The sequence below is a fragment of the Lagopus muta genome, chromosome 4, assembly GCF_023343835.1.
Source record: "Lagopus muta isolate bLagMut1 chromosome 4, bLagMut1 primary, whole genome shotgun sequence".
Classification (NCBI taxonomy): Eukaryota; Metazoa; Chordata; class Aves; order Galliformes; family Phasianidae; genus Lagopus; species Lagopus muta.
In genome coordinates, this window is record NC_064436.1 from 1,178,737 (window position 1) to 1,204,118 (window position 25,382).

The 25,382-nt window shown below is 41.0% G+C and overlaps 1 protein-coding gene across 7 annotated transcripts in view; it reads left to right on the forward strand.

Annotated features, from left to right (window-relative positions):
- Positions 1 to 20,302, forward strand: part of MND1 (meiotic nuclear divisions 1) — a 34,666-nt gene extending 14,364 nt beyond the window's left edge. For 4 of the 7 annotated variants that reach the window (XM_048941652.1, XM_048941649.1, XM_048941651.1 and 1 more), the window contains exons 6-9: positions 897 to 971; positions 2,697 to 2,811; positions 16,146 to 16,190; positions 16,942 to 20,302. In XM_048941652.1, the coding sequence (XP_048797609.1) occupies positions 897 to 971; positions 2,697 to 2,811; positions 16,146 to 16,190; positions 16,942 to 17,048 (342 nt within the window). In that variant the 3' untranslated portion in view covers positions 17,049 to 20,302. The other 3 variants (XM_048941653.1, XM_048941654.1, XR_007376257.1) reach the window with 3 other exon arrangements.
- Positions 20,303 to 25,382: the final 5,080 nt, after the last annotated feature.

Genomic DNA, 25,382 nt, shown 5'->3' on the forward strand with positions numbered 1-25,382 from the left:
TCCAAACAAAATGTTTATAAGACTTTTTTTTTGCATTCCCATTCATGTTGTATTTCAAAAAGCTCTAGCTAACACTGAGTACTGCCCCCGAGGAGCAGGGGATGCGTCATACATCCGGCGCAGTTTAAGGGCTTCCAAAGTGTCCCTGCAAGACTTGCAACTGAACAGGATGGACTTGGTTAAACATGGGCAGCAGGCTATTGGGGAGAGATCTATCCTGATGGTAATTCCTCTGGAGTGATGTCTGTGCCGGCCCTGTGAGATATGGCTTCCTCTGAAAGATGCCTCTGCTTCAGACCTGAAGGAAGTCTAACTCTGAGTGCTGCACAGAAGGAGCCATGGCTTTCCATGCCTTTGAGCCATAGAGAACTCTATGCACCAATATACTAAAAGGATTGGGGCAGCACCAATGGCATCCTGAGCCTTGGGAAGGCTGGTATCAGCAGCTGAGCAGGTGGAGCTGCTGCAGCTATTGCCACTGCTTCTAGTCAGTAAGGGAATGGCTATGGGAGAGATTAAAGAGTTGGAAAAGGATGAAAAGAAATCATCTAGTCCAAAGCCTTCCTGTTGTGAGTGCCTTTGCATAGACATGCCAGGTTATGGTACGAAAAAGGTTTCTGCAGCGTGCAACATGATTATGTGGCATGGAAGTTAAACACGTGCTTCCTGTAATTCTTCTCTGTGGGTCAGAGCCATGATCTTATGCTTGGGTGTTTGGGTATTTATTTTGAGTTTATTTTTATCACACAAATTATATATATTTAGAAGTTTATATGCTGTTTATTTAAGTATTTTATTTATGTATGGACTTTTATAAGTGTGCATGTATGTGTTTTGTATGTTAAATGTGTATGTCACTGAAATAGGTTGATTTTATTTTTTGTTTCCTTCATCAGTTTGCAGAAACCAGTCAGAAGAAAGAGATTTTACAAAAAGGCATTGAAAAATCAAAAATTGGACGTGAAAATACTGTAAGTTGTTTGCAGGGGGAGGGTGACCTATTAGGGAAAAGGGATCCAAGTATTCAGAGTTTGCAAGTAGTAATGAGTCATTGGAAATCCGTTGAGATTTCTAAGTGCTGGAGGTGAGGAAGAGAAACAAATCAGATGCTCCTAAATGCTAGAATCGTCCTTTAGCTGGTCATGCACTAATGAGGAAAGTAGTGATAAGTAGCTGCTCCAAGTATGACAGCTTGGGGTTTAATTGTCTAGCCTTTTTCATATTTAAAGAAATTTCAAGTTAAACTTGAACTGCTCTCGTGTATGTGCCAAATTTTCCAGTGGCTCCTGAACTGCCTAATCAAGTAACTGTGAACTTACGTGTTGGGGGATCTTATTTTTTGGTTTATTATTATTCTGAGATGTCAACTAATATTGGTGCTTTTAGCATGCTGAAGCTGTTTAAAGCACACTGCTAAATAACATTTGGCTTCACATTTAATATGCGTGTGAAGTAGTGTGTTTGAGAAATTTTGTAGGGTGTCGTGAGTTGCTGATTTGCTTTGAGGTGCTCAGCATGAACTGGTTTGAACATTCAGTAAAAAAATTTGTTGGAATTCTGTGAGAAAGTGCCATATCTTAGAATCTGAAATGTTTTACAGAGACGTTCTGGTTTGACCATAATCAGTGAAACACAGGCAGGTTTCACATAGAGTTCTGCCTGTTAGGTTTCCAGGTGGACTGTTAGAGGCTTGGCCTTCCCTACCACATGGCCTGCCCTGGTTGCAAGAGTCTGTTGGTCTTGGAAATCCTGTTCTGCTGATGCTTTCAAAACTTCGGTTCCAGCTTAAGCATCAGGAAAAAGTCCTGAGAAATCTGGATCACACTGTTGGTCTCCAAGCAGCTGGCCTCCATGTCCCCCCAGCATCTGGAAGCCTTTGATTTCCATTCTGCTTTTGCAGGATGGGCTGAATTCAGGCTGTTGGCAGAAGTACTGGGAATGCTGGAGTTTGATAGTACCTCAAGCTGTTAGGCTGCTGCGGGGATTGTAAATTGTCAGGTTTTTATCTGGTGTTGCCTAGCTATTTGAGGCCACTCGGTGCCCTCGCAGGAGTTCTTTGAATATCCTGGTTCTCAGCCAGGTGCAGAGGCTGGCTGTAAGTACAGGCTAAAGTAGAAATCTATGCTGAGTTGGCTGTGGAAGTGTTCGTGTTGAGTCTTCAAATTATTATTAATAAGTAGAAAATCTGAGGAAAGTAGTGCATACACTCACAACATAAATATTTGAATATATTTTCGAGATCACTTCTCTTAAACAGCGTGGAACAAACAAGGAGAAAAATACGTTATGAGAATACTCATGTGTAGTTGGTATTTCAGATATGTGGAAATGTAGATGGCAGCTTTTTCTGTAGTACTGTCTTTAATCACAAGATTAGTGCTTCTGCTTGTCCTTTAACTGTTAAGCACAAGAGCAAAGTGAGTGGTTGTAAAACTGCTCCGAGTTCAAAGGCTGTAGGAAATTGTTCTTTTGATCTTCATTTTGATCTTCATTTTCTTCCTTCCAATTTGTATTCAATATCACTGAGTATTGCTGAGAGTTTTGTGTGTGCATAAAATGCTGAACTAGTTAATTGATGGAAAGCAGTAGTGAAAACAGCTTTTAAGTTTTTTTTTTTTTTTTAAAACATGTTCTATGCCATGTTATTGTATTGTTTTTATTCTTAATGTGTATCCCAACATACTTTGACTCCTCAGGCAGAACGTGAAGCTCTGGTGAAGGAACTTGCCGCCCTCCGGCAGGAAAAAGAACAGCTAAAGGCAGAAATAGAAAAATACAGGGAATGTGATCCAGACGTTGTTGAAGAAATGCGTAAGTTGTATTCTGGTTTAAAGTGAACTTAGGAGAAGTCTGCACTTTTTAGCTTAAAATGTGGTGTGCGGAGATTTGCCTGTGTGTAGCTGCAATTTTTTTTAAAGCTGTAAGCATTGCAATACAGGTACTCTAACCATTTGTTTTCATGTTCTGTCATATTACATAAGGTGAGAGCTTTTTTAATTGGTATTTAGTCTGCCAACAGCTGGGCAGTTAACAAACAAAACTAACACTGAAACACTCTGGTACATTAGAAGTAATATTAGGACCATTTTTTCTATAACAACGCTAATTCTGTAACTGGGATCCTATCGTGCAGGAAGAGCATTCACTGGCTTTCATTTGCTTTTAGTCCCATACTGGCTCAATAAGGTATCACTCTACTTCCTTTGTTTTGTCCATTTAACACATAACATTTCATTAGATATGTTTAATTTTTATTTAGTCAGTGGTGTAATAACTTATGTATTGATGTTTATACTGACTGAAATGCTGGCTTTTGGTTGAAGTTTTTACTTCAAATGAAATACAGGGAATAATGAGGAACTTTTATTACTTAATGCAGAATCGAGCACTGAAGTGTACTTAATATTCTGATCCTTAACATGAAAAATGAAAAGCATGCATGAAATTTCTTTGAATTTTCTCTGCTTCAGATGTAATGTTTTATTTATTAGGCTTTAGATTGTTACCCAAACACTATCGCATATTCAATTGCTGTAATGCCGAAATGCCATCGCAGTGATGAGAAACAGGCACAGACCTTTTTCTGGGAACATTTTTGACCAAATCTGAATCTTTCTCTTTCCTTATTCTTCCAGCAGAGTCTGCATCTTTAGAAATGTGCTGTGAGAAGGCCAGGAACATAAACGCAATTGGCAGCACGCCCCAGAATTGGACAGATATTCTTTCTTTAGTGAGACCATGACGTTTTTTTGTCAGTTACATTATCTTTCCCTAAGGATGTAATGGTATGCAGGGGAATATGCAAACTTGAGATTTACTATGCTGTAAATCCTCTGCTGTGTGCTCTCCTAAGGACAAATAACAGGCACACTCGAGCTGCAAAAATGAATACATTTAGGCAGAAATTGACAACAGAGGGATTTGTAGTGACAGGTATTTAAAGTGCTGAGATAGTCTTGTAGTGAAGCACTGCACTGGAGCAGTTGAGGAGCCTCTCTTTTAAAGGAGTTGCTGTGAGCATGTTTCTAAGTACTAGGCACAGAGAGACAAATTACAGCTCGAATGGTAGGACATCCTCTAATAGATGGCAACATGTGAACTGATATCTAGAAAAGAGAGAAATAATTGTAATCATTAATTGCTCCAGGCACGGCCTGCCCTTCTTTAAAGCATGTGGAAGTTCCATGTGAGCTTCTGCAAAAGAGAGGTGAGCATTTAAGGGAACTGGTGCTAGGTGCCTTGTTGGGCTACCTGTAGGCTTCCCAAGGGATTGTGCAGCAGTGCTCTGAAAATAATTTGTTGCTGACCTTCAGTTAAAAAGTTGCTTTGATGCTTTGTTGTATGTTTCAACAGTTACTGTTGCACTGTCTAAAGTTGCTGGCAGCATAAAAATAATTAAATGGAAATATCACTTTGAGGGAGTTAATATCCTTGTCAAAACTGAATGGAATTTCATGATATATGGAAAAACAAAACAAAACTGGGAGAGAGGTGAGGTTGGGGAAGAGACTTCTCTTGCTCTGGATTGTGGGGAAGCACAAAGGCAAAAGAAAAAAAAAAAAGATGCAGGAAATTGTAGCTTTTAGTCTAAGAAGATATAAAGAATCTCATTCAATGGAAGATATTCATCTAGACATAAGCGCTAGTGCTGTTGTTTCTCAGAATAACCTTATAAACCAAGTTGTTTCCTCAGATTTTTAAATCCTTTTCACACTGCATGAGTGATACGTGATTTTCCACGAAATATACAGTTTCAGTAACTTAATCCTTGTGAGTATTTTCAGTTGGATTAACATGGGGATTACCAAATCTAAATTAATTTATTTTCGTTTTGAGTCAGAAATCAGAGATGGCTGTTGTGTTACATAACAGTACTTTTAAAAGCTGGGTTTGTTGTTGTTGTCATTTTCTGCACTTGAGTTTTCCCTTTCCTTCCATAAATAATTTCAACCCATAAGGGAAGCTCTCTGATATTCAGTATAAAATTTCATACTATTAATTGTCCGTCCTGTATTTTTGTATGCCTTGATTTTATTGTGATGCCTTAGAGGTGTGTGTCATATTGCCTTCTGATTTTATCAGCACACGGATTTTGTGATGTGCCTCGTTACTCTTTCCCTCAAAAAAAGCATTGCAGAAACAAACCTAGTGATATTTGTTAGGTTTACATCCTACAGTGATAAGCCTCATTAAAAGACACATGCACACATATTGATTCCAGTGTCAAAATGAAATTTGATGGTTCATAGTAAATATCTGAAGAAAATGAAAATTGAACATCTGTTTTGTTCCCCGTGTCTTAGATGGGAAAGTCATGCTTGACCATGTAACTAAATGTATTAGAATGCATATTCAGAAAGGGCAAACAAGTACTTAATACTGACTCTGTTTTCTGCTGACTTTGCTGCTTGTCCTTTTTATACTAGTAACAAATGTTCTGCCTTAATTTTCTTGGCTTTCGTATTAGAGTATGTATTTGAACACAGAACTTCAGCATTTGTATTTAAATAATTAACTACAGTAAATGACAGCAGAAACATGATTGGCCACTAGAGGAAGCTACATAATGACCTGGTTTTGTGGATATATTTGGATAGTTACATTTTATTGATAGCACGTTGTGAAAATATGCCCACATTTGCAAAATGTAAGTTTTTTTAACAGCCACAGTAGTTCAGTCCTGCAAGCTTGTTTGCCTCTTGGAAATGCTGTTTCAGCCAACTAAGCATGATTTAGCATTGAGTTACAGATCTTTCCACAGTATTACAGTCGCTGGTAGTAAAAACAGACCTTCTGTAACTTTACACTTCTTTGTTGAGCTTGTAATTCTGCTTCAGTTGGTGCAGGACTGAGCCCTGGTTTCTCAGCTTAAATGCAGATTTTTGAAGCTGGAGGGTATTCTCATGGGGAAACGGGTGTTGTGGAAAATAGAGTCCCTGTTTCTCCCAATGAAAGACTGCATAACATAACATGTATGTATGTCTGCAGGACTGGACACACGTAATGCTGGTACATTCCCTAAAACTTATGGCAGAGAACAGAACCAGAGAAAACACAAAGCTTTCAGAATTTTTTTTATTCGTCCAGATTTTTATAAGACTGACAATGAAAAGCTCTGCATAAAGCTCTTCAAGTTTAACCTGTGCAAGTTTCATTCTTTCTGCCACAAAAAAGAGGTTAAGGAGCTAAAACAAAATCTGGTATTTTATAGAGAGGCATATAAATCTTGTTTTCAGTTGCTGTGCAGTTTAAAACCAGAAACAGCTAAATACTTCTAGAATTTAAAACTTGTTCTTTAATGAAAGGAACATTAATTTACACTCTCTCTGAAGTTCTCTAAAGTTAGTTAATTTTTTCTTAGTTGTTTTTCTTAGTTACATAATTCGTTATTTTTTTCTTCGTAGCTGTGCCTCGGTTTATTTGTGCATTTGGACAGGATGTGGTCTTAGAAATGTTATATACTGACTGCAGTTCATGTGCTTGGTGGGATGTGAGTGCTATTATTTATGGGGTTGGCTTTTTGAAGAAATTCTGGGAAAATACCTGGAGTTCAATGAATACCATAAAAACATAATGATCTATGAGGTATGTCATCATAGAATGGCCTGGGTTGAAAGGAGCACAATGCTCATCCAGTTCCAACCCCCTGCTGTGTGCAGGGTCACCAACCAGCAGCCCAGGCTGCCCAGAGCCACATCCAGCCTGGCCTTGAATGCCTGCAGGGATGGGGCATCCACAGCCTCCTTGGGCAACCTGTTCCAGTGCCTCACCACCCTCTGGGTGAAAAACTGCCTCCTAATATCCAACCTAAACCTCCCCTGTCTCAGTTTAAAACCGTTCTCTCTTGTCCTATCACTATCCACCCTCACAAACAGCCATTCCCCCTCCTGTTTATACGCTCCCTTCAAGCACTGGAAGGCCACAATGAGGTCTCCCTGCAGCCTTCTCTTCTCCAAGCTCAACAAGCCCAGTTCCCTCAGCCTTTCCTCACAGCAGAGCTGCTCCAGCCCTCTGCTCATCTCAGTGCCTCCTCTGGCCCCGCTCCCAGAGCTCCACGTCCTTCCTGTGCTGGGGGCCCCAGGCCTGGACGCAGCGCTGCACATGGGGCCTCACAAGAGCCGAGCAGAGGGGGACGATCACCTCCCTCTCCTGCTGGCCGCCCCTTTTTCATGCAGCCCACAACACAGCTGGCCTTCCGGGCTGCAGGCGCACACTGCTGCCTCATGGCCAGCTTCTCGTCCACCACGACCCCAAGTCCTTCTGCGCAGGGTTGCTCTCAAGGAGATCTGCCCCCAGTCTGTATCAATACCTGGGGTTGCCCCGACCCAATGCAGCACCCTGCACTTGGCCTCGTTGAACCTCATTAGGTTCACATGGCCACTTCTCCATCCTGCCCAGGTCCCTCTGGATGCTTCCCTTCCCTGCAATGCATCGACTGCACCGCTCAGCTTGGGGCCATCTGCAAACTTGCTGAGGCTGCACTCGATGCCATCATCTGTCGTTGATGAAGATGCTGAAGAGCACCAGTCCCAAGACTGACCCCTGAGGGACACTGCTTGTGACCGGCCTCCACCTGACACAGAACCATTGATCACAGCCCTTTGGCCGCATCCAGCCAACCAGTTCTTAATCCTTCAAGCAGCCCATCCTTCAAATCCACACCTCTCCAATTTAGAGAGAAGGATGTGCTGAGAGACCACGTCAAAGGCTTTGCAGATGTCCAGGTAGATGACATCCACTGCCCTTCCCCCATCCACTGATGCCTCACTCCATCATAGAAGGCCACCAGATTGGTCAGGCACGATCTGCCCTTGGTGAAGCCATGCTGGCTGTCTCGAATCACCTCTATCTCATCTGTGCCTTAGCATAGCTTCTAGGAGGATCTGCTCCATGATCTTTCCAGGCACAGAGGTGAGGCTCACTGGCCTGTAGTTCCCCGGGTCATTCTTTCTACCTTTCTCAAAAATGGGAGTAATGTTTCCCTTTTTCCAGTCACTGGGGACTTTACCAGACAGCCATGATTTTTCAAATATGGTGGAGAGCAGCTCTGCAACCACACCAGCCATCTCTCTCAAAACCCTGGGGTGGATCATCTGGCCCCATGCACTTACACACATTTAATTTCATGAGGAGGACTTGGACTGTTACAGTGGGACAAAATCCACTCCCCACACCCTCACCTAGAGGCTCAGGGTCCTGGCAGATACGGGAAGCCTGACCACCCATGAAGACTGAGGCAAAGCACTCATTGAGCACCTCAGCTTTTTCTATGTCTGAGGAAGCCAGCTCCCCATTACCTTTCATCAGAGGGTCAACACTCTCCTTGATCTGTCTCCTTCTGCCTATGTACCTGTAGAACCCCTTCTTGTTATCTTTCACATCTCTCGCCAAGTTCAGCTCCATCTGTGCCTTGGCTTTCCTAATCCTATCTCTAGACACACAGACAACAGCCCTGTATTCCTTCCAGGCTACACAACCCTGTTTCCACTTCCTGTACATTGCCCTCAGTTTAAGCTGCAAGTCCCTGCACAGCCACGTTGGTCGCCAGCTTCCCCTGCTCGACTTCTGCTGGGGGATGGAGAGCCGTTGTGCTCTCAGAAGGGTGCTTTTAAAGAGCTGCCAGCTCTGTTCTGTACACACACCCTTAAGGACAGTTTCAGGGGATCCCACTCAACACTTCCTTGAGAAGCCAGAATTTTGCTCTCCTGAATTCTGGTTAACGAACTCTTGTGAAGAATTATCTAAAGAATTTACATGCAGAATGAGAAAATAGATATGGGTTGTAACAGTTCATCTTAATATCCTGATGCTGAATGATGAAAAGGTAATCTTTTATTCACATGCTGGATTATGTGGGGTGAGTGGTTTAGGGCGCTTGGTATGTTTCAGGCGAGCAAAGCTGGAAGTGACATGTGGGGCTTTTGATAGAATCTGGGAAGCTGAAGTTTAGGAGGGTCATTTGACTTTCAGCAAAGGCCCTGATTTTCCCTCCATGTTTCATAGAGTACCTCTGGAAACACTAAGTTTAGCCTAAAATTTGGATTCCAGCTAAGTTTACTCTGCAGTGAAAAAGAAACTGTCCTAGTTGTATAGGCACATGCATATTTATGCTTTTATACCTTAAGCACGTTGTAGCAGGATTACTATTCTTTCAGAGCTTGAATTTATGCTGACTTGCTTTAAAATGAAGCTGTAGTTTAGTTGTTTCAGCCAAAATAAAAAAAAAAAATCAACCAAACAAAAAAAACCAAAACACCACCAACCAACCCCCCAAAAAACATAAAACAAATTTTTTAAAAAATCATTTGTGTTTTGTCAGTGGAGTTTTACTTAGAGATTCAAGAAAAAAAAGCAGTTGGAAGATTGGATGTTTAGCTAGCATGTGCAACATCCTGCTTAAATAAACTGGCTGCTCTGGCAAGTTCCCAATTCTAGAAATTAAATTCAAAAGCTCATAAGATTTAGTTTTGTTCTGTTTTTCTTTTCTTTTTAATAATGTAATTGCAGGGGGAAAAGTATGCTGGATGAGGGGCAGACAGGTGAAATATGTGAGAATTATTTTAATGTCTAAGCTAGTAAATCTTTTATGGTGAAAGTCATTGAGCCACTTAGGAATGGGAGACACTTGATAAAATTTGTGATGTGGAAAATGGCTGCTTCTGACTACGTTTATGTTCTTCCTTAATTTAGAAATGAATTGCCAGCAATCCATTTGGGCCTGTTTTAAAACCATGAAGACAACTTCTAATGGAAGTGATCTATAGGTCACTTTTATTGAAGTTGAAAAGGCTTTTGTGGGCTGATTATTTTGCTCATCTTTTGTGGTGTTGGGTGTACTTGGTTTGTTATATGTGGTACTGTTCATTCAGACTTTTTGGATAAACTTACGGTGTTACTGAAATGAATTTTTTAAAGTATTGATTTTCATTTTCAAGGCTTTCACATGGCAGAATGAGGTCAGGAAAGATATTATGGGTTTTTAATCTGTTGTCTTCCTTATGAAATTGAAGGTCTGTCAAATGGAGTCTTCCTTGGCCTTGCTGAAAGAAAAAAAGAAAACACGATGCCAGTCTTCCATGTGTTATTGTGTGGTAGGGTATGTTTTCATTGTAGGACTGTATATCACCAATGAATATTCTTCGTGTAGATACCTCATTCAGTGGTATTTAACTGAAGATATCTTGCAAGCTGTGTGGTATCATTGCAAAAGTGATACTGGTGCTATATTTGAGAGCATTTCTTTTGTTTCCCTCCTCCTCACTTGAGCATCTTGCGAGCTGTTTTACTGGAAAGAATGGCGTATTTGAGGGAAAAAAACTGGAAAAGAAAACAATTTAGAAATATATACAGGAACACAGGTTTTATCCTTGCCAATGTAATAGACCTTTTTAGAATGGGACAAGTATTTCCTTTGTGTTTTGACTCTGTTTTGCCCTATGCTGTTGTAAGAAAAGAAGAACACAGTCTAGAAGAAACTGCCATAGCATGAATCCTAGGCTACTTTGTAATCTAGATTGCTTGGGGAGGTGAAACTCTCTGACACTAAAACCTTTCAAACAGGCTACAGATGAACACCTTGGGAATGGCAAGGTAAGCCTGGACATGTTTTCAGTCTTGTGCATAGGGTACAGACCTCTTGAGATACCTTACAGGCATTTCTCTGCAGCACAAGAACAAAAAGCTTATTGCTCTGTGATGGACCTTTGTGAGAAACACAGTTCAGCAGCGCAGCTGAAGTCGTACTGGTAAAGTGGGGGATGAGGGGTTGTCCACTAAGAGAAAAGGGGGGGAAAAAAAAAAAAGGAAAAAAAAAAGAAGTGTTGGGAGGCAGCCCTGAGTCAGAAGGCTGGTGTGCTTGGCTTGTTGTGTGTAAGAGCATTGCTTCCCTCTTTTCTCTTTGTCGGCTAAGAATAGATGTATTTTGGTTACACAACTATGAGTTCAGTATGGGCTTTCAGGTAACATACAGAGAAGATAAACAGTCTTTTTCTGTGGGTATGTGAATGCAGTAAACTTGAGTACAAGAGCATCTTAAGCATCTTATTTTGCATAGATGAATCTTTTGATAGTGATTTTGACAAATTCTGTTGGATGTTTTTCAAAGAGACACTGTACATCCTGATACAATTTGACAGTGTGACCTTTTCATATGGAACAGTGGGAGCTTTTGCTGATGAGATGACACTTTTTTCAAACAAAAAATATTGCAGACCCTTTAAAAGATCTCAGAGATATGGAGCAGCTTATTGGTGGCTTTTATATGCACTGCTGCGTCTCAGCACATATTAATACTATTGGACACATATGCTTAGGTTTATTTTCCAACATATAAAATGAATGTTTTTTCCATCCTGCCTTAGCATGTTGTGTTCCAGGCTTTCCAAAATAGTTGTAGGTAGCTGTCATAATAACAAGCACTTTTTTTTCCCTATAGCTCTGGAATATCTTTAGCAACATGTCAGTATAGTTCTGCTGAGTGTGTGATGTTGTCTACATGAGAAATAGTGCATTTGCATTGACTTGAATTCAGTTGTTATGTATTCTGAAGCGTTGTGACTTGTTGATTGATATCACGGATGCAAGTGTTATGTGGCATGCTGGTGTATGGGAGAAGAATAATGATTCTTCCTGACTAGTCCTGGAAATGTTTACACATAAAAATATTGCTTATAATAATATATAAAGTTCTCTTGAAAATTCCAGAGTAGAAACTAGAAGGGAGAAGAAGGCAGCAGTTCTTTCTTTGTTTCCAAGACTACAAGTGACTGTGGGCTACCTCAGGCTCTTGAGATTTTCCAGTATAGCTGTTGGTACCTTTACAGCCTGATTCTTGAATATTATTCAGTGACTGCTTCCATTGCATTCCTTTACATGCATGACTTAAAAAAAAAAAAAAAAACAAAAAGAAAAGCTTTTAGAAATAACCTGGAAGTAGGTCTGGCAAATGCTTGTGGAGTTCTTATGGTTATTGCCACATTTGTGTAACAGTCATGGAAATATCAGAGATGTGTAGAAGGAGTAACCCATCCTCCTGGAGCACGCATATTGCATTGATGAGGCATGTAGTGGTTTTCTGACCGTGGAAATTTGTGAGATTTTAAAGGAACCTCAAGCGGCCATTCCACTCTGGAACACAAGTAGGAACGTTAACTTCCAACATCCCATTCAGGAGAAAAGCTGTAAATCTGTGTGAAGGAGCAGAAGAGAGGAAGGAGGCAGCTGCGGTTCTGCATAATTCTGAGAGTGGCTTGGGGCTTCCAGAGTTGAATCAGAAGCAGCACAACTTGACCATGCTGACTCTTAGCCGATGCATGCCACCAGCTCAGATCTGACAAAGGCATCCTGTGCTGCCAGATGTCACTCCTGGCCGGGAGCTGTCTGTTTGCCCTGGATGGTTTTTTGCTTGCTATTCCACACACTCTTGTCAGGTTGGCTTCTTTGGTCTGCTCCTTCATCCATCCCCGTCTGGATGTCACTTGCCTGCATTAAAGACCATGAAGAGCATGTTTCTTCACTTTCTCTTTAGGTATTCAGCACTTCTGGATCTTCCTTTCCATAACTGGTTTTGTTTGTCCCTGTGTTAAGAAGGGTGCTTAGGAAAATGGTTCAGTTCCCAAAATCTAGGCTTCCTGAGTTCCCTGCAGCTCTGCTAGATACCTGGGTTTGAGGGAGGAAGAGATTCCTAGGAGGAGTGCTCAAAATGTTTTGACCCTTACCCTTTCAGTCTTTATGACTTATTTCCCGGTGTGTTTTGCTGATGTAGCAGTCTAGTGCTGCACGAGTCATAGAATCATTTAAATTAAAAACCATGCTGGCCGTGCTGCTCCTGGGCCTTGCGCTTCTGTATGTGATGTAGTTACTTTCATTTGGCTCAGGAGAGAATGTACACTTCCATTTACTGCTTAGAAAATGCCAAGAACTGGTCAGCCTAGGACACAAGAGTGTAGCTCAGCCAAGTGAATGACGTGTATTCTGCAAGGAAGTGTATTGATGTATTGTCACATGAATGGAAGTAAATATCTACTTCACCCTTCTGTGTGGGAGGCTGATGGGTGTATGATCCTGTGCAGAACAGGCAGTCATAAGCAGCATAGCGTTGAATTACATCAGTACTTTGGGTAGGTGGGTGGGGGATTTCTATTCTACTCCTCTTTGTGCACTCACACATACTCATGACACAACTATTGAAAGTCCCAACAAGCAACTACAGAAGATTTTGGTAATGTGGTCCAAGTGCAGATTCCTTCATACCTCTTGGTTCTTGTGATGGAGTGGGGGACCTCTGGAAGATGCTGGCCATAATGCAGGTATGCAGCTGATGTCTTCAGGTGATGCATGTCCAGCTGTGTTGTGTTACATGCAGCCAGCAGATGAGATTCTGCAGTGGAACTATAGGCAAGAATTGAGCCAGACCCCAGGGCATTTTCACCTTGCCTTCAGATAGGTAAGTTCTCAGTCCGTAGGCATTGGCAATTTTATTTTCTGAAGATGGATAATGTGTTTCCAGACCCTAAATAAATAAAATAAAAAAGAAAAAAGTGATGGAAAAATATGTGAAGATTTTACCATAAGTGAAGAAATTAATGGTTATGCAGACTGCAGTTCTATCCTGCAGTAACAGCAGTGACAGTCCTGCTTGCTGACAAGAGGTAGTGCAAGCTGTCTTGTGTGCATCACCTTGGTCAGGCTGGACATGAGGAGCACATAGGTGGCTTGCAGCTTGCCAGAAATAGCTGCTGTTGGTGTTGATATCGTACACCTGATGGCTTAAGCAACTTCACACATGGCAGGATAAACCCACACCTGTACCCTGTGGTACTGTCACATGCCTGCCAGGGTAAAATGGGAAACTGCAAGCAATAAAACCTTGCCCCAGCCTCTTGTGAATGCATTTCCTGGAGATGTCACGTGCCGGAGGTGCTACAAGTGGCTCTTGTTTCCCCAGCCCTGAGCCTTCTGTCAGCAGAGTAATGGGGGGATATGTGCTTCCAGGGGCCTGGAACAGCCCTTCCTTTGACACTGGCATCTGGCCACATTGTTTGAATGTTACCTTCCATGTCCTGCAGTTCTGTCTCTACTTACTGTCTTTCCACACTTTGAACGTGGCATTTCTCTGCCATTCTATGATTAATCCCAAGTGGTGCATGGAAAGAATGGTGTAGTTAAAATCTTTCACTGTTTTGTTTCAGTACTTAGACTCTCGGCTCTTTCTTGGTGTTTTTTGTTGGTTTTTTTTTTTTCTTGTTATTTTAGTAATTGAACGTGCTGCCCACTGTGGGTTTTCCCCATACAGCTTCCTCCCCTTGCTACCATGATTTCATTTCTAGCCACAGCTCTGTTATCAACAGCCACTGTCATTCTAGCCACTCAGTGGAGTGAGTCCAACCTGCAACTGTTGGCTACCTCTGCTTTCTCTTTAATAGATGTAGAGGTCGCATTTCTAAACCGCATGATTGCACATGTACATTTTAACGTGTTAAGCAATGTCTGAAGGCTGATGAAGCACCTTGCTGCCCCCATATATGCACAGTGGGTGTGCTTTAAGCATGAGACCAGTGCTGCTACAAGCTGCAGGAGCTGAGAGCTGCTGCATGGTGCAGAAGTGCCTGCTCAGCTGCTTGGCTGCTTACAGAAAGCAGGTGCTGTGGAGGCAGTCTGCTCACCCTGACCATCAGGGTGCTGTTACTTTGCAGCCCCAAACCTTTTAGAGTTGTAACTTTGTTACTTGAAGTCAGATGCAATTTTACAATCCGACTTTAAAAAAGTGCTGAGTGCAGTATCAGTGCTTTCATGCAATGCAAGGTCTTGGCAAACAAAGGCCCTTATTCTGCAAACTTGATCTGTGTAGTGTTAGGTGAAGTACTGTTCATAATGCCCTTGGCTGTCAGTGTGTTGTCAGTGCTGCCATCTATGGAACTAAAATAGTGGAGTTAGCAACAAGAAGTGAGCAAAGGAAATATGGAATATCTGTCAAGCAAGGAATAGTTTGCATTTCTAATGCATGCAAATGTGTAAAAATTCCCTCTTCCTACCCACTCCCTTTTTTTGCCAGTCTTTTTAACATCATTTGTAATACGTGGTTGGATATCAGGACAAACTTCTTTACAGAAAGGGCTGTTAAGCACTGGAATGGGCTCCCCAGAGAGGTGGTTGAGTCACCATCCCTGGATGAGTTTAACAACCATTTGGATGTGGTGCTCAGGGACAGGATTTAGCGGCGGATTGTTAGAGTGAGGTTGGACTCGATGATTTTTAAAGTCTTTTCCAACCTGAGAAATTCTATAATTCTTTCTGATTGTAGACCATCTCTAGAAACTGCACTGTTTTTGAGACTATATTCTACCAGCATTTAACCATTACTCATATCACTAACCAAAACATACTGAAGGGTAGAATAAAGAGTGATTATCTTTCTGAGTGCTAGCAGATAATTTTGCAAGATAATTTAACTTTGACCGAAGTATAAGCCTTGTAACAATGGATATCTGATCATATATTCATTTCTGCAGTGCCTCTGTATACAAATCTCATGCTGACCATTCCAATGAATATTATCATGCGAGTACTAACAAGACTGACTGGGAATAACTAAGTTATGTGTAGGTGTGAGAACCATAATGATTCTGATGAATTCCCACGTTACAAACCAACCTGTTTGATTTGATTCACTGCTTATTTTCGTGGGAGCAAGAGGATTTATTTTCTTGATACTGTTTTGCCTCATGGAAGCTGTGTAAATTTACTACAAATAGCTTTTATTATTATGTATTTAAACTGGGAGAGGTGGTAACTGAGAGAAGCCCAGTATAATGAGCAGGAGCATTGTCTTTATGTAATCAAAGGGATTCTCAAAGCTCAGGGGACTTTCCAAAGCTATGTGATATGTTTGTGCAGACTCCAGTGGTTGACTGTTCCTCTTATCATTTTCTTGATTTGTATAGTCATACATACTGATGTAATGCACAGTTTACATACAGGGAGCATTGCAAAGTATTTTCAGTCTCATTTTCCTCTAGTATCTTCAGGCTATGTATGTACAATTCAATCTCCATGCAAACCAAACCAAACATCTCCATGTCTTGAAACTACTGTTATTATTTGACTCTGACTTATGTTTGTATTTTTATTTTTTCCCTCTCTTTCAGGCCAAACAAGCAAAGTAGCCAAGGAGGCAGCCAACAGATGGACTGGTCTGTATGCACTTATTTTGCCTAGGGCAGCTTCACACGAGCAATTTGAGTAAAAGACCTAGTTATTGCTAGGAAGTTTTAAGACATGATGCAGGATAGACCTCACTTACAAAAAACATCCAGAAATTTATTTTGTGTGCACTCATGATTCAAAAAAGAAATGTATTTTCTCAGTTTAACTAATAACTGTGGTTAATGGATCTATTCTTTGCACACCTTGTTAAAATCTGCAACTCTTTTTTTTTTTTTGGTTGAATTAAAATCTCTTAAGATAAGGAAAACTTTAACAGAAAGAGACCAGGAATGGCAGTGGCTACTTTGACATTGCCATGATTCCAGGTATTCAGAAAATTTAATTCTTCTCTGAATTTTCATTTGTTTCTGAAGAGTAGAATGCTTTGTGAAGCATTATCTCTGCCCTCATATAATGGGTGCTAATACAATGTAGGTATTTCTTAACCTTATTCATCAACTTGGACATGCAGGAAATGTGCTGCACAGTTTTGAAGAAGCCTATTGCAGTGACATATGTGTGGAAGTTTAACTTAATTTCCTGTTGTTGCTCAGCTTGACTCTGTGGCTTTACGTTTCCATTTTGCATAGCAAGCAATATGTCCTTAATTTTTTTTCTTTAATTATTTAGAACATTATTTGTAATATCTTATTTAGAATTCATCTACCATTGTATTTGAGTCTACAAGCCATACTTTGCTAAACATTTAAAACGGAATGTTTTGTATTCTGTTTACAGATAACATCTTTGCAATAAAGTCCTGGGCCAAGCGTAAATTTGGATTTGAAGAGAGCAGAATTGACAAAAGTTTTGGAATTCCAGAAGATTTTGATTACATTGATTAGTTGTTCAGCAGTTGATGTCTGCCGCAGTTGTACAATGTTTGTCACTTAATTGCCAGCTGAGCAATATTCACGTGTCTGAATTTGTGTGTCTTCACCAAATGACCACCCTGTAACTTACAGTTTTTGTTAGAGTTAATAAAATTCGAGAAATGTTCACATTTCAATCTTTCCCTCCCACTATTTGGGCAATAAATTATTTCGTTACGTGTGTGAGACAGACTAAGAATAAACAGAGCTTATAGGGACTAATTATCCTAGAGTCCTGAAACTTTATTCTTCTGTCACTTAACTGGGAGTGTTACTAAGACCTAGAAGCTCTAGGGATTTATGTTTAAACAGATTGAAATTGAGTGGGAATAACACAGGGAGATGTGGAGTTGAGTGGATTTTTCCCTCATCTAGATAACAAAATATATAAGAGATATAATCCTTAATAGGAAGCAGAGATGTGCAGCAATCAAGTTTCATTTGAAGTTGTTCTCTGTTGTATTGCCAAAGCTGCTTGGGAGTTTGGTGACATATCAGTGCTATTTGGGTTTATGTACATTTTCTGATTCCATGCTAGAAAAGCAGCTCAGCAAAATGCAAAGTTTCATAATGTCTCAGTCTTGTTTGGTGAACTTTTACCAGCACTTCACTTCTTATTTTTTCCTATTTTCTAGCTCTGATCAGCAGATAGCTACAATAAGCGGGGTGGGAGGTATTGCTCTTGTACATATTGCTCTTGTACCTCCCAAAGCTATGGATGGTGAGACTTTATATAGCATTTCTGCTATATAGCTCAAGGATATGAGCTATACCTTCTAGAAGGCAGTTGGATCTTCTGCAAGGTGGAAGCATGTGTCACTAGAAGGTGTCTGACTTTTTTACAACCACTGATGAGAGTACTGGTGAAAAGGTGAGGTTTAGCTAGAGGTTTGCTCAGAAGCCTGTCTCCTGTGATTTTTCCAGTTAAAGAGTTTCTTAGTAGTTCAGTCTATGTTTAAATCCAAGAATTTCAGGTCTGCTCCTGGCTGCTGTCATTTCACTTCTGTGAAGACAGTGAAATTACTGGGAAATTAGTGAATAGAAAACTTTACTCATGTACCGTTAGAGCAATAAGGATTCTGTATGTGATGCCTGACACATAGTAAAATGTCACCATGCTTACAGCAGTGCTGCAATGGAAACATTTTCTTCTCTGTGTTTGGAAAGATGACATTGATGTTTTAGAAATAAAATCAAATGTATCTTATTAATTGTGCTGGTAAAAGCTTAATACAAATGGTTTGTATAGAGTTGAATGTAGTGGTTCTTACCAGATCTGTTTTTCACTCCATAAACTGAGTGCAATCCATCCATGGTAAGTGATGGTGTCAACACTAAGTACTGACACTCATGTAGTTTGGGTAATGCTTCTTACCCTTGGATTTTGTGCTGTGAAACAATGAAATGAGCTTTTTTGTTATGCTTTGTTGTTTCTATACCATCTCTCTTAAATGATTTTTTTTGATTAGCTAAATGTCTTTTTTTTTTAAATTTTCTGTTAACCTGTTCTATACCGCCTGCAGGTGTGAGAAGCTCCTTGCCACACCTGTATTTGAGAGTATAGGTTTGCTGCATACAAGGTGATAATGACCCAAAAGACTTGTTCTTAAATGGGAATGCTAAGTGCATGAATCTGTTGATGGAGCTTACCTTGTAGAATCACTCTTACATGGAGGAGCTTCTGTCCATCAAGAAGACTCAGGTAATTTGTAGCCTGGAGATGCTGGTGCACGAAGATTTCCTCAGGTACCTGGAACAGCTGCCTTACATTACAGGGAAAGGGCTTCCTTACAGATTTTTGCTGTTTTGGCTGCTTTCCAAATTCAAGAAAGAAATGAAGGTGACTAGCTATGTAAGTTAGCTGCAATATTATGGCTTCCTGTCTGTAGAATGACAGCATGGTGGGCTGCAATAAAGTTATTGAATATAATAAATAACAAATAGATGACTTACGGGAGAACTGCTTAGAGGTTATGCAGCCAGCCAGCATGAGCAAGACTTTCCAAAGATCTAATGCAATTCTCATGCTTTGGTCACAAAACTTTAGTTCAAGAACAAGGAATTTATGGTGATATTTATTTTGTAGAGTTTTGGTTTATAGTAACAATAGAACAAAGGTGTGGTTGTACTCTGTTTTCTACTCCTGTCTTTTACTTATGCTGGTTAGTAGACCTGGCAGGAGAATATATCTCCTCCCTTAAGGATCCCAGAACGGAAATTTCTCAGTTAACAGGAGGCAAGAAGAAGAGGTGCCTTATCAAAAACTGAAGCTTATTCCCCAAGTGGAGCTGATTTATCTTGTAACACCATTCTTATGATTCTATGTTTTTTTCATTCAGATGACATTCAATGGGAAAAGCAAGCACAGATCCTTTCTGAGACAAACAGAGACAATCTGTATCTCTAAAATATTCCAAGATAATTTCAGTCTACTGAATCTGCTCATTCTTGGAAGTTATTCTTAGGAAAAATTTTCTTCTAAATCTTGTAGTGTGAAATTTTGTATGATTAGGTGGTTTGGAGATTGTTTGGATTTCTTTTTAGGGAAGCAGAGAATTGCTTTCTGCTGAGTTACAAATTACCAACAGTTAAAATGATTTTCCTTTTCCTGAGATGTTATTGGCTAATTGGTTATTACCTTATAACAAAAACAAACAAACAAAAAACCCAACAACAACAAAAAAGAAAACAGCTGATCCAACCTTATGTCTCAATTTATATCTTTTTTTTTTTTTCCCCTGAGATAGAATCTGGAATATTTTTGAAGAGTCAGAATGAAAGTGGTGGTTTTACAGTGCTCACTTGTGCTGTCACTCTTGTGGTTATGTCACTGCTATATTATATGTATGTCTTCCTCTTTTTTTCTTTCTGTGCTGTAGCTTTTTTGCCCATGTAAGGTAAATATTTTTATCTGTTGCAGCTGAGACAGGAGGCAAGGCCTTTACTACAGTCCAGGCTTATAAAATGAAACGGCTTCTAGCTCAAAGTGTGCAGACCAAAGATGACTTCTTAGCAGTCCACAGCTCTTACAGGAGCAGTGTCAGGTCCAGCTTTTCAAAGTAATATCATGACGAGTTTACAGCTAGAATACAAGGCTGAGGTGTTGGATAAGTTTGGTATTGATATTGATTGGGCACTGTGAAGCAAACCTAGATCTAGGATGAAATATTTGTTTGCACTCACTTTACTTACAAGTCTTTTCTGTGTAAAGAAGAGCCCACTGAGTGTACCTGCCCTTGTTCAACTGTTCTTTTAGCTAGCCACATGCACACCCTGCACACCACCACACATGAGCCCTAGAGCTCCCTTTGTGGTGCTGGCACAGCAAGGAAATTTCAGCAGTCAGAAGGCTCTGGACTCTGATGTAATTCAGCTGCTAAATCTTTCATTAATGCACTCTGTGAAATGTCATTGCTTTTCCTTTCTTAAGCTCAGAGTGCTTACTGGGAAAATCCAGACTATGAAGCAAATGGCACAGTGATGCCTTGACTAAATGACAGAACTGGAAGTGAAACCTTCTGGAAGAGCGATTAGAAAATAAACCCAACTTGTCACAGTGACTGAGATGCTGGATGCAAGAGTTCCTTAAAGCAGAGAGTTCCTCTCGCCTAGCATGTTCTTAGCAGTCAGATGATCTGGCTGGCGCTTTTCTTTATCTTGTTTCTTGCAGAGGTAGGGTTTGTATGTTTAAGTCTGCTGTCATTTGTCTTTTTTCTCTCTCCAGCATTCTTAAATTTTGCAGTGGATTTTGGCCAAATGTAGTCAGAGGGGCTGCAGCGCAAGTTCAGTTTATTCTGCTTAGCTGGCTGCCTGATAAATAAAGGCTTTCCCTTTCCCACCTGCTAGTTTAGGGACTTCAAGGGATGGAGTGTGCTGGGGGCGGGAGGAGGAACAAGAAAGGTCAGTGAAGGCTGTAAAAGACCTGGAAGCATTTGGTGCCTGGTGGTGATTAAATCTGTGGCAAGCATCTGGCAGTAGTGCTGGGGATGAGGCCGGACATGCATAATTTCAGGGAAGGGAATGGGGATCTAGGAATCTGGTCTCTTGGCAGCCAGGCTTCATTGCTTCTGCTACTCAAGGAGTGGTGGTGGTGGAGCTGGCTTTCATGGCACTCAAAATTTACACAAAATTTTAATTGAGGCAGCAAAGGGACGTCTTGCCTGCTGTAGAAAGTCAGCATGGCCCAGAAGTGTGCATATCTGCAGTCTTGAAGAGCCAAGTCCTTCATTAGCACTCAGTGTCATGTGAGTGGCTCGATTCTTCAGTCTGTAATTGGTTGCTGATGAAAGGCAACATATGCATACACATTCATGTGCTCCAGGAATGTACCTTGGCAGCAGCCTTTCCCTTCAGCTTTCTCTTCTCCATGTTCCTTCTGCTTATTCCTTTTCTATTCTTCTGCTGTCATTTTCCTTCGAGGCATGCTTACAGAAAAGATGTGCAAGGCACTACAGTCTGTGCAGATGGCTGTCTTATTCCTCTCACTAACACACATCAGCACATGCCTCCTGTGCAGCCACAGAGGACAGCAGGCATCTATAAATTAGGCTTGCCTCTTGAAGGTGTATTTGCAGAAAGCTGTATGTCAAGAAGAGAAGAGAGAACTGTCCAAACACTACCAGTGTTTCTGAACCGTTGAGGGTAATTTTAGAAGATTCATAATGCCCGACAAATACATGAACATTCTTCACCCTCTGAATAATTAGGTTATCTGGTCATGTCTTCGCCCAACCGAGTCAAAAGTATTTTGCTTTTGGAAAAAAACTCATCTCCATTCACGTGTTCATAACTAACAGTTTTCAACCAATACCTGCTGGTTAATTTTCTTTCTTATTCTAGTTCCAACCCCCTGCTGTGTGCAGGTCGCCAACCAGCAGCCCAGGCTGCCCAGAGCCACATCCAGCCTGGCCTTGAATGCCTGCAGGGATGGGGCATCCACAGCCTCCTTGGGCAACCTGTGCCAGTGCCTCACCACCCTCTGTATGAAAAACTGCCTCCTAATATCCAACCTAAACCTCCCCTGTCTCAGCTTAAAGCCATTCCCCTTGTCCTATCACTATCCACCCATTCCCCCTCCTGCTTATATTCTCCCTTCAAATACTGGAAGGCCACAGTGAGGTCTCCAGCCTTCTGTTTCAAGAACTCTTACTAGTGTATTGGCAATCATATCTAAAGCAAATCCTCTGAACAGTCTGAGGAGTGCCTTTGTCAGATGATAAAACTGGACTGTGCCAGTGCTGATGCTCAGCAGGGGAACTGTTAAGACTGATGGCCCTGAAGAAAGCCAATAGAGGAAGGAGGTTTGTTGGGAGTGTAGGTGGTCTGAGCTACTGCCCACACAATGAAACAGGGTCCTACAGGGATTCACCTGCAATTGGGCTTCTTCCCCCTGCACCTGCCTTTGGGCTGAATGCCTGCAGAGCTCTGAAGATGAGCTTTTTATGCTGAGGGGCAGAAACTGGTTTATCTCATTTCTACAGCCTACAGTGAGGAAAAGGATTATTGGTTGGTTTTTGTTTTTTCTTTCTGTCTGTTTAAGAAAAAAAAAATGGGGGTTTGGGAAAAAATTTCATCACCTCACGTTTTCTCACATTACCATTGCAAAATAATGCCTCCAGCTAATTCTAGTGATCAGGAGGTTTGTTTTCAATTTTACAGGAAAAGTACTTGGCTATTGAGTCATTGTGGTTTTGCTTGGGTTCATTTGTTTGGTAAAAACATGATCCCAGTGGTAGGAATGCTTTTTGATTATTTTTTTATTTTTTGCATGGACCTCAATTAATTGTAATAAACAGAATTCTTCAATAGGCCTGTTTCCCTCATAAAATACTTTCTATGAATTACACATTTCAGTATTCTTAAAAAGACAATTCCTGAGATCAGTGATTTAAAAAAGAGGGAAGGGAAGGGAAGGGAAGGGAAGGGAAGGGAAGGGAAGGGAAGGGAAGGGAAGGGAAGGGAAGGGAAGGGAAGGGAAGGGAAAGGGTCAAGGCTTTGTAGCAGGCCTGTGTGTTATTCCCTGATCTTTAATATCGTATCTGAAGGAGAAATAAATATAAGAAACAGTACAGAATAAAGTGATACCATAAACTTCAAAACAGCAGTCTCATCTGGTGAAAGCAGTTGAACTGTTTTTATTTCTCCGCTATGCACTGATTTTCATAGGGTATATGTCCTTAGCATCCCTGGTTATTAAAGACAAAAATTAAAAACAAAAAAGGAAAAAGTTCTGCATGCATTTTGGTGTAACTACCATGAGAAGTTAAACCAGGAAGTACTCTTTCTGATCAGATATTTGGACCAAATGAGCTTTGTGTCCACCAAATTGTTCTAGTCCTTTAAAGGAAAGGTGCTGTAACAGCACTCTTACTGTTCTGTCCTTAGATTGGAGTTGAGATAAAATAATTTAAAGTCAGAGCTTCAAGTTAAAATGTTTTATTAAAGTTACAGCTATGAGGCTTTTTCTTTATTCTTTCTTTGGTATTTAAGCTATTTACTGAAGCAGAGTTTTTTGTGAAGTGCTCATCAATGATGTGCAGATTTTGCTCTTAACCTGATAGGAACTTCAGAAGTAAAAAAAAAAAAAAAGCTCAATTCTTTGATTGTTTTTAGGCCTTGGCCCTCTCAGCCTGAAGCCCAGGGAGTAGGTATTGTCTGATCCCTGCCTTGTCCCAGGTTCCAAATTAGAAAAGTATAACTGAAAAGCACTAATTCCTGACTTGCCGAGCGCATTTCCTACATGAACCCTCCAAGCAGCAGCTTTCAGCTTGGCAGCTAAATTATTGTACTCTAGTGTGAGTGCTTCTGCTCCATAAACCATTATCTAATGACATAGACAAGGTTTTAGAAGTAGATAAAAATCAGAGGGGCCATCTTGTATGTGCCCCCAGGGAAGAGAAAGAGCCCCCAGGAATATCTTATCTCTACCTGATGCTTGAATCCCAGATCAATGCAAAACAGACTTCTTCCTCAGAGTGGATGGGTGTTATCACTTGCAGCCTCACATGGTTACTCCCAGGACAGGAAGTCACTTTCATTTGCTTTCAGTTATGTGAAATGAGCGTGAAAGTTTTAGGTGCTAGCAGCCCCATGCCTGCAATGGCTGTCGTTATGGGGCATGCAGTGTGCCACATGGCTGTCCTTGGGCTTCCATTGTCCCTGTGGCAGTAATGGGAAGAAGTGAAACAAAAACATGGCTGAAAGCCCATTATTAATTAGGAAGAGGCTGTCTCTCTAGCTTCAGCCAGCCAAGCGTGCCTTTTAATTTGGCCACAGTCAATTTTCAGTCATAGTAAAACTGGACAAAATAACAGGCTAATGGAGTTGTGCTTGAATGTTGTTCACTGGCCTGGCATTGGCACTGGGCGATGCCCTGCCACAGCTGTGGCTCGAGATAAACCTTCTTTGTAGCACTCTGCCTATGGTTTCAGAGGCTGTACAGACACTGTGATAGGATGCTGCTGCAGCTCCAGATACCTTTGCTGCTCCATACCACTTTGACACATTATTGTACTTGTTTGGGCTATCTGACCAAGTCATGAGTTGGAGAATTACATGCTATTCATTTGCTCTTTAAAATAAGGTCCCTACTAAAAATGTTTTCTTGTTATTCTTAAAATTAGTTTCTACAATAACACTGCTACTGGAAAAAATTGTTTTCAATGAAAAGGATGAAAATAATTTCCTTCAGCAGTCCTATGCCTTGCCAATGGAAATTCCCTATTCCTTTGAGTCTTTACTTCTTGAGGACTGGGACTATCACTTCTGTTCCCTGCCACCAAGAGGTTCACCACTGCTCCCATCCTGTTCGTCTTCCTCTCCCTTCTTTTCACCAAGTGGGAGAAAAAATGGGGAAAAATCCATCAAGTTTCTGCATCCCTCCATCTGACCTCTTGGCTACAGCTACTTAAGTTGTGACATGAAGTGAAAGGACTGGCCTGATCCTATGTTCTCATAAGCATCACAGAAAGCACCACTGTTTTTTTTCTTTGTGTAAACTAATTACTGCTTCCCTCCTGGCAGGTCACTGAGTGTACTCAGAACTCACCTGGTGTCCCCAGTGCTCAGTGCTGACCTGCTTGATCCATGCCACGTGCTTGTGGACCTGCGGGTCTGCTGTAATCACTCCCAGCCTGGGAATCTTTCTGCATTTGTCCCAAGCCTCGTCCCTAATGTGCTGAGATGAATTCAAATAAACAAGAGGCTTGGCAGTATTTTTCTTCACCTCAGCTTTCTGTTGTCAAAGACAGGAGGAGATTGAATCATCATTATTGCAGGAGCAGTTGAGTCTGGTTCTGAGTACAGGTA